Source organism: Pseudoliparis swirei, chromosome 16, assembly GCF_029220125.1.
Source record: "Pseudoliparis swirei isolate HS2019 ecotype Mariana Trench chromosome 16, NWPU_hadal_v1, whole genome shotgun sequence".
In the NCBI taxonomy this organism is placed as follows: Eukaryota; Metazoa; Chordata; class Actinopteri; order Perciformes; family Liparidae; genus Pseudoliparis; species Pseudoliparis swirei.
In genome coordinates, this window is record NC_079403.1 from 3,612,327 (window position 1) to 3,626,407 (window position 14,081).

The 14,081-nt window shown below is 41.8% G+C and overlaps 1 protein-coding gene across 1 annotated transcript in view; it reads left to right on the forward strand.

Moving 5' to 3' along the window:
• LOC130206382 (cadherin-10-like) overlaps positions 1 to 14,081 on the forward strand; it is a 37,836-nt gene that overhangs the window by 1,736 nt on the left and 22,019 nt on the right. The window contains exon 2 of the mRNA XM_056434326.1: positions 4,906 to 5,255. Within this exon, the coding sequence (XP_056290301.1) occupies positions 5,046 to 5,255 (210 nt within the window). The 5' untranslated portion in view covers positions 4,906 to 5,045. The remainder of the gene's footprint in view (positions 1 to 4,905; positions 5,256 to 14,081) is intronic.

Genomic DNA, 14,081 nt, shown 5'->3' on the forward strand with positions numbered 1-14,081 from the left:
ACACGAGGAGAAGCTGGCCGAGCCGGAGGAGGAGGAGGAGGCAGCAGGCTGTCGAATGTCTAGGGCTCCACCAAGTGGAGGTTTTGAACGCGTGCCGGGCGCCTCTCGGTACATCGACCCCCCCCACACACACAAACACACACACACTCACACACACACACACACTCCAAGTGCCAGATTTACACACTCTGTGACTGCGCGGCTCCGTCAACAAGCAGAAAGCAATCACTGGAGCTCCTCAAGCTGCCAGTCACAGCGCTCACGTGGACCGGGCCGGGTCAGCTGATCAGGACTCGTCACGCAGCCGCTCCGTGACCTCGGAGACCCTCCTCTTCGCCCCCGGAGACCCTCCTCTTCGCCCCTGGAGACCCTCCTCTTCTCCCCCGGAGACCCTCCTCTTCGCCCCCGGAGACCCTCCTCTTCGCCCTCCCTCCATCTCTTTATCATCCTCTGTTTGTGATCCCTCGTCTTTCAGTGTCGTCACTGGATGAACTCACAATGTGATCACAGCGGGGGCCGGAGGCCGATAGCAATGGGACTGATGGTGGTGTATGAATGTATGAATGTGTGAATGTGTGAATGTATAAATGTATGAATGTATGAATGTGTGAATGTGTGAATGTGTGTGAATGTGTGAATGTGTGAATGTGTGTGAATGTGTGTGTATGCATGTGTGTGTGTGAGTGTGTGTGTGAATGTGTAAATGTGTGTGTGAATGTGTAAATGTATGAATGTGTGTGAATGTGTGAATGTGTGTGAATGTGTGAATGTGTGTGTGTGAGTGTGTGTGAATGTGTAAATGTATGTGTGAATGTGTAAATGTATGAATGTGTGTATAAATGTGTTTGTGAATGTGTGTGTGTGAATATGAATGTGCCATAAATGTGTGTATGAATGTGTCATGATTGTGTGTATGAATGTGTGAATGTGTGTGAATGTGTGTATTAATGTGTCTGAATGTGTTTATGAATGTTTGTATGAATGTATGAATGTGTGAATGTGTTTGTGAACGTGTTATGAATGTGTGAATGTGTAAATGTATGAATGTGTGTATGAATGTGTGTGAACGTGTGTATGAATGTATGAATGTGTGAATGTGTGTGAACGTGTTATGAATGTGTGAATGTGTAAATGTATGAATGTGTGTATGAATGTGTGAACGTGTGTATGAATGTATGAATGTGTGAATGTGTGTGAACGTGTTATGAATGTGTGAATGTGTAAATGTATGAATGTGTGTATGAATGTGTGTGAACGTGTGTATGAATGTATGAATGTGTGAATGTGTGTGAACGTGTGTATGAATGTGTGTATGAATGTGTGTATGAATGTGTGTGAACGTGTGTATGAATGTGTGTATGAGTGTGTGTATGAATGTATGAACGTGTGTATGAATGTGTGTCTGAGTGTTTGTATGAATGTGTGTCGCTTGGTTTTTAGAGGCGTGTCCTCGATGCCCAGGTGGTCGGTTCCTGCGTATAGAGGATTGTATACTTAACATTCGGGGCGTCTGAGGGTCAGAGGTCAGCAGGTCTGTCTATCAAACACCAGGTTGGTGGTTCAATCCCCGCACTAGTCAATGTGTCCTTGAGCAAGACACGTAACCCTGAGTTGCTCCCCGTAGCCGTGTCTACTCTGCTCTTTGAGTACCTAAATGTGCACTATATAAATGAAATGGATTATTATTTATTATGCTGGAGCTGGTGAATAGATGTTGGCCCACCGGACTCCTGCAGCACGTCATCATCGGCCCACTGTGAAGTCAGAGGAGACATAACAAGTGCTGAAGTTGCACTTCTTGACTTTAATGTTGGAGGACGAACATCCCGATGAACAGCTAGTTTATATCTGATCAAAGATATTCATATTCAGCAAAACAAGAATGTATAATTTTGTGGATTACCAAAAAAATGGAGCAGAGCGAAGCTCCTGCCAGAGAAAAAATGTCTTCGCCAAGATTAAGAATACAACTTTAAAAGCATATTGTACTTATTTGGTCCTGTCACATCTCTGGTGTTAAGCCATATAAGCTGTCTGCAACTTAATCTAATCATAAACAACTTTTAAAAAAATGAATTTCCACGATTTTAATAGGCTGGATGAGTCGAGATCATTCAGCCCGGGTCTATAGGCTCTGGCATTGATTCAGCACGCTCACTCGTCCTTTAATGGGGTGTTTGGAAGAATTCTGCAAAAGACACACTGGCTCTAATGCTTAATAGGCACACCACATCAAAGATTAATATCCATAATGCTATTAAAACTCAAGGATAGGCTGGAATGATAATTAGAAAATGCAATCACAAGCATCAGAGTAGATTAATTGCGAGGCGGCGTTTCCTGATTTTTTTTTTTCCGGGGGAAACACGCTTGTCACACTCGCGCCACATTACGGGCATGAACGGAGAAAATAACCCATCAAATGTTACACGTATCAACAGCATCCATATTTTACCTCCTGTAATACTGGAGCAGCACTTTGACGAAGTAACAACAACAAAATGTCCGCTTAGGCGTCAGATAACAACACCGCATTTTAATTCAGTTTTACGTTAGCTAGTAAAACGTGTTTGTTATAGATTGTTTATAGATTCTGGAAAAGTTTGGTCGATTTAACCTTTTGAACCTCAACTGATTTTTGTAAGTCATATTGCCGTTAGCTAGTAAAACGTGTTTATTCTAGATTGTTTAGCGATTCTGGAAAAGTTAGGTCGGTTTAACCTTTTGAACCCCATCCGATTTTTGTAATTTATATTTCCGTTAGCGAGTAAAACGTGTTTATTCTAGATTTTTTAGAGATTCTGGAAAAGTTAGGTCGGTTTAACCTTTTGAACCCCACCCGATTTTTTTAATTCTTATTTCCGTTAGCTCGTAAAACATGTATATTCTAGATTGTTTAGAGATTCTGGAAAAGTTAGGTCGGTTTAACCTTTTGAACCTCACCCGATTTTTGGAAGTCATATTTCCGTTAGCTAGTAAAACGTGTTTATTCTAGATTGTTTAACGATTATGGAAAAGTTCGGTCGGTTTAACCTTTTGAACCTCACCCAATTTTTGTAATTTATATTTCCGTTAGCTAGTAAAACGTGTTTATTCTAGATTGTTTAGAGATTCTGGAAAGGTTAGGGTGGTTTAACCATATGCTGCGACATATAATATAACTATGCATGCTTTACTGTTTCTATAGTCCTAATTGCAACGTTCATCCATTCACAAAAAAACATCATCAACTCAGTCAAAAAGTATAATGAATACTTGAAATATTTGCTGATGAGACGGCTTCAATTGGGTGAGACTGTCTGAGAGGCTGAGAAACGAGCAATGTTTTCGGTTTGCGATCTCATTAGCTCACTTATTGGATTTTCTAAAGAATTACATTCATTTACATGCCGTACTTCACTTCCATCAACGGCGCCATAGAACTTATTCTTGAGACAGTAACTGGGCCCCTTTGTCCTTGTGAATATTCCACTTGTCAATGCGGTCGTTACTGAAGAGCTATGGACAGAAAGCAGTCAGGATTGTTGAAGTGGCGTGCGGCACTCTCTCGGCATTTCAAGAGGCGCACGGGGGGGGGGGGGGGGCGGGGCTCTGGGCCTCATGAGGTACCCATAGTCAATGGGCACTTTTTTTTTAGAAGGAGAGGCTAGATTTATTAGGATTTACTTCTAAAAGACCATCGAAGAGTCCTTATGGGGGAGGGGGAGGGGGGAGTATCGTAAGAAGACCAAAAACACAACATTTGGGTAATTCGTCATACAGTATGCATTTACAGTTCTTCTTTTTGAGTACATCATAACATCCACTCTTAGAAATGACGGTGCGAGCTAAATCATTTCAGAAAGGTTCCAATTGGACGGTTCTACCTCAAACCCGACACAAATGGTTATTTCTAAACCAACTGTGAAGGGTCCCACCCAGAACCCATATGATAGCTTGTAGAGAACCTTTCTATTGTATTATGGTTCCACCAAGAACCCATATCATAGCTTGTAGAGAACCTTTCTATCTGATATCTTGTAGAGAACCTTTCTATTGTTTAATGGTTCCACCAAGAACCCATATCATAGCTTGTAGAGAACCTTTCTATCTGATATCCTGTAGAGAATCGTTCTATTGTTTAATGGTTTCACCCAGAACCCATGATAGCTTGAAGAGAACCTTTCTATTGTTTAATGGTCCCACCCATAACCCATATGATATCTTGCAGATATTTCTATTGTTTAATGGTTGCACCCAGAACCCATATGATATCTTATAGAGAACCTTTCTATTGTTTAATGGTTTCACCCAGAACCCATGATAGCTTGAAGAGAACCTTTCTATTGTATAATGGTTTCACCCAGCACCCATGATAGCTTGAAGAGAACCTTTCGTTTGTTTAATGGTCCCACCCATAACCCATATGATATGTTGCAGATAACCTTTTTATTGTTTAATGGTTGCATCCAGAACCCATATGATAGCTTATAGAGAACCCTTCTATTGTTTAATGGTTGCACCCATTACTGAAAGGCTTCAGTAGGTGATGGTTCTTCGTAGAACCACAAAGCCTTTTAAAGAACCATTTAAGAACTATTACTTTTCTGCGTGTATGTCCCTTTTATTTTGTAAGTACTAAAGTGTAATTATATTTCCGTCCGCCTGCTTCTGATCTCAGAAGAATCCGATCCCTGAATTATCTCCACGACGCTCTCTCGGTGCACATTGGCTGATTGCGTAATCATCCGGCTGCCCCGGTGAAGCACGTATTGAAAGCGAGAGGTTTTTGTGTCCATAAGTGTTGCCCTATTGTCCTCCGCATGCTGCTGAGTGGTTATTCTGCCGTGCTGGTTGTCAAGCCCATTGTAAAAAGGTGATAATAAAAAAAAAGTGCCTATCCACTAATGTTTCCTCTTTTCACAGGAACCCAACGGACATCAAAGAGAGGGAATACAATGTCTGTTCTGTTGACACGGCCTTCCAGTGTTCACCCAATCAGAAGTTCATTACCATAATTCAGAAAGTCGTCCAGAAGACGGTTCCCGCCAAGCTGATCGGATACCATGGGAGCCAATCAGGTCGCGCTCCTCCTGACGCTCTCCATCCTGTGGCCCAGCGCCGCCCTACCTTTCACGCCCGGGAATATCGGGAATCTGTTCGGGATGGCGGAGAGTGACGGGAGGATTCTCCAGCGGTCCAAACGTGGATGGATGTGGAATCAATTCTTTCTGCTTGAGGAATACTCGGGAAACGACCATCAATACGTCGGCAAGGTAACGTGGCCCCCGGACGCTTTGCGCGCGGACTAATTATAGGAGGGTTAGCTTGGTGGAGTTGTGTTTGATGTAATTGGCTGAAGACGGATGGGCTGCCAGAAATCTGGCGGTTCCAGGCGCATTTAACTGGAGCTCTCAGATACACAGCGAGTGCATAGGAAGTGCTCTGCTCCTCTTCTGTCCTTTTTGTTTGCTTCTCTTCTTCAGCACACTAAAAACAAACTCATTATAATCATTTATTGGCCAATTAACGCTCATTGTATTTGCAATCTTTGTATATAGTGACAACGTGTCACGGTTACACAACCTCCAAGCGAATGAAGGTACTGTTCCGTATACCCCTAACTTCTTGGGGCCGGTATTACTCTTCATGACCGTATGTGTTTGCAAAATCAATGAGCAAAATCCAAAGCACGTTCATTTCTTAATTTCAGATGTCATTATCTAAAACATATATATATCTCATTATCATCACCCAAAAACGACAACGTTGAATATGAAGTGGTTTGTTTGTCCTACAGGCATCTTAATCAGTCAAAAGGTACATGAGCCTTAAGCTAATTCAGCTCAAGGCTCCGTCTGGCATTCAACACTCGGGATGTGAAAGACATAAAGTATTTTCTTTACTTCAGAATGAGACCTTGAAGGAGGTTCATGGGCACCACAGTTACAATGCAGGGCAATGGAAGAAGCACTAAGGCTGAATACTAACATTTAATACAGTTTGTGGATTCTGACTAACTGAAACATTTAAATATCATCTCTGGTGATCGTTTTCTACGTTTTGCGGAATTCGTTTTTTTAGTCATCGTTAAAAAACACGACGCAGTAATTGTTTGCCAAATTCCTCAAATTGGTTACCAATCCATGTGGAGCCTTGAAGAGAGTTGAAATGAGCAACGCTCAGTTATTTAGACCAAACTCTGACACTCTACTATCTACTATCATTACCTGTTATCGGGCCACACACCAGAAACACAGCAAATTAATAATTACAATTAAACGCATCCAGTATAACTTTAAAGAACTTCAATTATATGATCAATTCAGAAACACAGACAGAGTTAAGATTCAAATTTGATAATAAATACCAGTTTAAGAGCCACACAAGTCCAACGAGACTACACACAGAAACATGAAGGTGCCATCTGGAACCAAAAATGATTCTAAAGAGTGATGCCATAGAAGAACCATTTCTGGTTCCACAAAGAACCTTTCAAACCAGGGTTCTTTAAAGAACCATTTCATTAAATAGTTCTTCTAAGAACCTATAAAGGTGTCTCAAAGAACCTTCAAAACATGGTTCTTTAAAGCACAATTTCTGGTTCCACAAAGAACCTTTCAAACCAGGGTTGTTTAAAGAACCATTTCCTTAAATAGTTCTTCAAAGAACCTATAAAGGTATCTCAATGAACCTTAAAAAATGGTTCTTTAAAGCGCCATTTCTGGTTCCAAAAAGAACTTATCAAACCAGGGTTCGTTATAAAGAACCATTTCCTTAAAGATTTCTTCAAAGAACCTGAAACGAAAAAACTATTCTCGAGTAGTTGATGGTTTCAAGGAACCATTTAAGAACCATCACTTTTCCGTGTGTAGAGCCGGTCCTCGTCAACCTCGTAGTGGTTCGACACTGCATTTTAAAAATTGCAAGAGAAAAAAGCCTACAAAGGAAGAGCAGAATTTGGGGCACAACGCCCCCCCCCCCACCCCTCCCCCTTCCAGATCAGAGAGGTTCCTGTCAGCTCACCCATGCTAGCGCTCTGAAGACAGGTGTGTGATGGGCGGACGCCGCAGTTATCAACCCTCGGGGAGGGAAACGAGGAAACTCGTCGACAGCCAATTTTCTCAAGAGGAATCCGGCTTTCATCACACACACCTCATTCTCCGGAGTAAACAAGTGTCTAGTGCGAAGGTTGAGTACGTGGGGAATGAAGGGGGGGGGGAGGGGGGATATGACAACCGCTTTTTTGCAGAGAACCATCATTCTGATATGTCGGAGAGAAAGGAACAGCGGAATTTAATGGAATATGGAGGGAAAAAAAGGGGAAAGGAGGTGGAAGAAAACATATCAATCAGAGAGGGAGGTGGAATTCACCTCGTCGTGTGATGTGACGAGGCGGCAAAGCAATCGCTAACGATAAATGAGGGGGGGGGGGGGAGGGCGTCCATTGACATGTCAGCCGACCGGCGCGGTGTGGCTTTCTTCGCGACTCTTTGATGCTCTCCGGCGCCCCGGAACTTCTGTGGCATGACAGCGATCACATCCAACCGGCTCCCCGAGTCCAATATCATTCACCATTAACCTGTCAGAGGAAACACGAGGCCGTAATAAATTACCGCGCCGAGCGGCTTCACGGGAGACGCCGCGGCGGCGATCCATATCGCTAATTCAATCAGTTTAACTTCGGCGGTCTGGATGTAGAGGCAGACGGCGAGGCCGACGGGGGAAAGATAAATACAAGTTAAGGGAGAGATGGATAGATGGAGGAGGAAGAAGTTGTTTGGGGGGGGACAGAAATATTATCGAGCTGTTCGTCCATCAACAGAAATATTATGGGAGAATCGCTTCTGGCAAACATGCCAAATATATATAGAAAATAAAACACCAAAAAACTGGGCCTAGAAAATATTTGGCATGTTTGCCTCAAGCGATTCACCGATGACATATACATATAAATATATATATATATATTTAGATATATATATATATACTGTATATATATACATATATATACTGTATATATATACATATATATATATGTATATATATACACATATATATATATATGTATATATACTGTATATATATATAATTACTTGTAAAACATTACCGTGGGCTCTGAGAAACTGCTTTTCACTCTATATTAAATTAACCTTTTAGAATCCTTGGACCCCCCCGGAGGGTCTTTGGACTTTATTGCTATAAAAAAGAAGATATATAATATATTAATGTTTCACATTAAATTAAACAACAGAGCCTCGACTCCAAGAATCAGTCAGCAATTAAAAAATAATAATAATTATTGTGTGAATACCTTTTTTTATTATGATAATCATAAATATATAATCATCATATTTCAAGAATAAAAAGCGAGTGGGCGATTAGTCATCAATAATCAAAACTACCTGTTAGTCGGATGAACGGGACGGTGAGAAAAACAAGTTGACGGATCGATAGCGGAGCTGCAACGATTAATCAACTCATCCGCGGAGAAATAATCTCCCATGTTGACGATTGATTAATAGTTTTTCAGAAAAAGGCCACAACTTCCTCTGGTTTCCAGCTTCAAGAATATTAAAACATTCCCTCTGCCTTCAGTTGACATCATGGTTAATTCAGTGTCCGTGGGTTTGTTGGACGGAAAGAAAAAAATTATAAATAAAATGAAGACGAGAATGTTTTTGAACTAATCGCCAAAGGCTGTGGAAAATAAGATGTGTGTATTATTTGGCTGCATGATGAGGGGCGGATGAGAGAGGTCTATAACCGAATGAATAAAGCACTTTCATGTCCATTTTCATCAGAGTCCTGATGGCCGTCCTCCTACAGATAAGTCGATGGCCTTTGCAGTGTACTGTGTGAGATCTTGTTTATTTCACAGCCAATCAAAAGCCTCTCCAATCAACCCACACACACTGTCACTTGAGCTTGATTTCTTGATTACCACAATCAAGTCGGATGTAGAGACACTTCGCTCCGGTGACGACTTCGCCTTCATCGAAACCGCAAAAAAAGAAGAAGAAGAAGCAGCCGTGGTGACGGCGGGCGTATAATGAATGCAGCTCGTGTTGCTTATCAAGGTGCTGGAAGGAGCTTTGAAGCTTCCACAGCGAGCGGCGGCATGATGACGGGAGCAGAACGATAAGAAAGGAAAAGAAATAACCGCGATCGTTACAAAAAAAGAAGAAGCAGGGCTTTCTGAGCACTTACTCAGCAGGTATCGGCAAAAACGGCGGCGAGAAAAGGGAGCGGGCGGCGCACTCCGGGTACCGCAAACAACCAACGCCGAAACTCGAAACTCTTCGGCGGGTGGGGGAGGGGCCTCCGTTAATGAGAGCGAGCGCTCGCCATGCGCCCTACTTCTTAAAGCGAGGCCTGTGAAGTGAGAACGGCGAGGCGACGCGACCGCGGAACCTTTTTTGGGGGGTTCTGCAGCTTTCTGAGCGCCGTGTTTGAAGTGAACTACGTCATATTAAGCTGCCGCGACGCCGCTTTGTCCCGTCGTCCTCGCGGAGAAAAATGTGAACCTCGAAATTAGAGCTCACTTTGTTGCGTTAATGTCTCGAGTGTCCGCCAGGGTTCTTTGGTCCGGCGTGGATTTTTTTGCAGAACTCTGCTCCAGAAATGTGCTTCAATATCCACCTGAAGTACACACGGAACAATGGAGGGGCCGTCTGGAACCGAAAAATGGTTCTTCAGAGCGATGCCATAGAAGAACCATTTCTGGTTCCACAAAGAACCTTTCAAAATAGGGTTCTTTAAAGAACCATTTCCTTCAAATAACCTATAAAGGTGTCTCACAGAACCTTCAAAATTGTTCTTTAAGGCACCATTTAAGGTTCCACAAAGAACTTTTCAAACTAGGATTCTTTAAAGAACCATTTCCTTAAAAGGTTCTTCAAAGAACCTATAAAGGTGTCTCAAAGAACCTTAAAAAATGGTTCTTTAAGGCACCATTTCTGGTTCCACAAAGAACCTTTCAAACCAGGGTTTTTTAAAGATCCATTTCCTAAAATAGTTCTACAAAGAACCTATAAAGGTGTCTCAAAGAACGTTCAAACATGGTTCTTTAAGGCACCATTTCTGGTCTCACAAAGAACCATTCAAACCAGGGTTCATTAATGAACCATTTCCTTAAAGAGTTCTTCAAATAACCTATAATGGTGCATCTAAGAACCTTAAAAAATGGTTCTTTAAGGTACCATTTCTGGTTCCAAAAAGAACCTTTCAAACCAGGGTTTTTTAAAGATCCATTTCCTTAAATAGTTCTCCTAAGAACCTATAATGATGCCTAACTAAAAAAATGGTACTGAGTAGGTGATGGTTCTTCGTAGAACCAAACAGCTTTTTAAGGAACCATTTCAGAACCATTACTTCTCGGCGTGTACATGGTAGTGCGGCGGTGTCACTGCTGTGGAATTCTTGTCCGTGTTTCAAGAGGGAGGAAACACTAATTCTTGCCCACCCTCCACTCCGCGCTGCTATCTCTCCTCTGCAGCAGCGAGCGAGGCCTGAGCTGAATTGCCAAATGATTTTTGCCGCTTCGCTGACGACTCCTCTGTGTTTGTGCAAGTCGCTTTAAACTCATCAGCTCTCCCCTGTGCTCCGGCTATAAGGCCTCCAAAAGTCTGCGTCGGGTGCTCGAAGCCCTAAATCTTTTCAAATATTGTGCGCTAGTGCAAATATTTGATTTTTGATAATGCCGTGTGAAAAAACACCTTTGTTTTTACTGTATGTATGAGATGTAATGGGTTAACGACGACACCTGTTGGACTTCCAGAGTTTAGTTTCCCTTCAATGTATAGAACTCTCTTCTGGTGTTTTTCAGGAATAAATTAAGCTTGTTTTTCACTATTTCAAGTCGTAAAATATATAATGGCGCCGGTTGAGTATGTTTAAAAAAAATAATAATTCAGGATTATTTGGGCCAGAATTGAGATGAGGATTATACACTATGGTTCAAAAGTTTGGGGTCACGCAGACAATTTGGTGTTTTCCATGAAAACTCACACTTTTATTTATCAAATGAATTTCAAAATTAATATAAAATCTAGTCAAGACATTGACGAGGTTATAAATAATGATTTTTATTGTAAATATTAATGTTGTTCTTCTTGTGTCTCAAAGGAAGGCCAGTTTTATAGCTTCTCTCGCCAGCATAACTGTTTTCAGCTGCGCTCACATAAAAAGGGTTTTCAAGGGTTTTCTACCCCTCCGCTAGTCTTCTAAGGCGATAACACAATGTACCATTAGAACACTGGAGATGGGCCTCTACACACCTCTGGAGAGACTTCATTAAATACAAGAGAATCGTCATTTACACATTAACTATGTAGAGAGTGTATTTATGATTCATTTAATGTTATCTTCATGAAAAAAACTGTGCTTTTCTTTGAAAAATACGGACATTTCTATGTGACCCCAAACTTTTTAACAGTGTATATAACGAGATTCTTCACTGAGTTTGAAACATTGTGCGTTTAGAAGAAGAAGACAAAATACAACATCGATCTAGTGCACCAAATTAAGAGGCCGGGTGAATAAAGAACTTTCTGGTTTTGCAAAACTTTCCAAACGAGGTCTGAACGAGGGTCATGAACATCGATACTGTCTCATCGTAACTGGAGGCAGGTTTTCTTCCTCCCTCTCCCCAAAAAAACATCCCTATTTGCATAACAACTCAGTAAGACATATCCCTGCTGTGTATATAAAGCTCTGTTTACCCATATGATTAGGAAGCTGGCGTTATGTCGACATCCAATAATGAGCCACAGTACCCAGCTAACGGTTTGCATCTCCCTCTCGAAAATCCATACCGCGAGGTTTCTGCAAACACTATAAAGTTTCCCGTTATCATTTAGGCTTTTGATGGCTCGTTGTTTGTTGTTGTTTTTTTCCGCTGCTCGGGGTTTTCCTCTTTTTTTTTGTCCTCGGGATTAATAACAAAACCGAGCCCAGATATATGATTATAATCAGATGAAACCTACGCGGAACAATACGATCAAACGATTTCGGAGAGGGGGACTCCTGTGGCCCGACGATGGTTCCGAGATGGCGTTGGTCTAATTACCACGTCGGTAGCCGAGAGTCGCGTTCCAACGGTAACGACTCCCCGAGTGTGGGCGTCGCGTTTCTTCCGTTAGCTGCTCCGCTTCCTGCGGTGCCCTCAACGCAGACAATGAGTTTCAAAGTGGAGGGAAAAAGTGGCGAGACGTTTGATTTTGTTTTGTTTGTAAATGTGCGCTTCGCAGATACGAAGCCACTTCTCCGAAGCAATGCAAAAATCCTACACTCTCCCGCTCGCTAAAATTAGCAGCGTCTATCATAGTCGATGGCGGTGGCAGCCTTCACACACACACACACACACACACACACACACACACACACACACACACACACACACACACACACAGGCGTTGTAAATCCTAGGCTGGAGGGAATTCATATTCACAAACAATGAATAAACCGTCCCAAAACACAAATATATGTACATAAGATGAGTGATATTCCTCTTTTAATAGACATTGGATAATAATGGCAACAATAAATATTTTCTTGACAGCATCTCCTTTACATATGCAACCCCAATTTTTTATTTTTATTTACTGAGAATAGCCCAGCAATACATCTCGAGATAAATTTGTTTCCCCTCCCCATTCAAAGTTGTAGCTGTTGACATCCGTCTTTCCAACTGCGGGAAAATAAACAATTAGTTCCCCTCACAGCGTGCAGACATCAATATTAATGCGCGGCTGACATCCATTCCGAGTCCCTAACTACTTGTCATTTAGAATGTGAACCCAGCGAGTCCTATAAATATATTTGCTGACAGATCCAGTAAAGTAATGAGAATGCCACCATGACGCCCAGAGGTGACGGACAGGTCAGAGGTGATGGACAGGTGAGAGGTGACACACAGGTCAGAGGTCATGATGATGATGATGATATATACTTTATTAATCCCCAAGGGGTAATTTGTCGTAACAGTAGCAGCACCAATACACTAAACACACAAGAATAACAAATAAAATATAAAAAACAGGGATGAAAGATATAGAAGTATACAAAGTAAAATATAAAATAAAATATATATGTATATATACAACATATATGCATACACAATACACAATACTAATGACAAATTAAATTAAATATGAAAATATTAAATATAGACAGTATGCAAAATGCAAAGTGTGTGTATGTGTGTAGTGTAAATAAATGAAATGTGTGAAGTGCAGATCAACATAGTGTGGATATGAAGTTATTATTGTAGTTATTGCACTATGATCTGGCAAGAGGTGATCTGTTATAGAGCCTCATAGCCGCCGGCAGGAATGTTCTCCTGTATCTGTCCTTGTGGCAGCGGACCGTGAGGAGACGTCTGGAGAAAGTACTCCTCTGTCCCTGTAGGAGGTGGTGGAGAGGGTGGTCCGGGTGGTCCAATATGGACACAAGTTTCTTCAACGTCCTCCTCTCCACCACCTGTTCCAGGACGGGTCAGAGGTGATGGACAGGTGAGAGGTGACGGACAGGTCAGAGGTAATGGACGGGTTAGAGGTCATGGATGGGTTAGAGGTCATGGACAGGTCAGAGGTGATGGACAGGTCATAGGTCAGGTTTTCATCATTTTTCACACAGTTTTGAAAGATACATCTAAGACTATTTTGATGTGAACTAAGGGGAGTGTGTCCCTCTCGGTTCTGGGATGTGTGTGTCGCATGTTCTGTTCATGTTCTGCGTGTTTAGCAAAGGAACCTGGGGGCGGTGGATGTGTAGAGTACTAACTTTAATTTAGTTTTAAATGTCGAGGACACAGCCGGAAATGCTGCAAGGAGGGGAAAAAAATGGATAAATATATTGTCCAAACTAAGAGGCGTGTGGGGATCATACCTGAAAACTGATGCATGCTACATATATAATAGTTTTCAATTAAAAATAAAAAGAGAGAATGGGAGAGAATTGGCAACTGGGGGCATAAAGCTTAATTTGGAGAATTGCAGAGTAAGCACATTCGCCAGTATTTTATTTAATTGAATATTATGTATGCACGTTCACATTTTAGGCCACACAAAAAAAACAGCACATAGTGTTTTTCTTTTTCA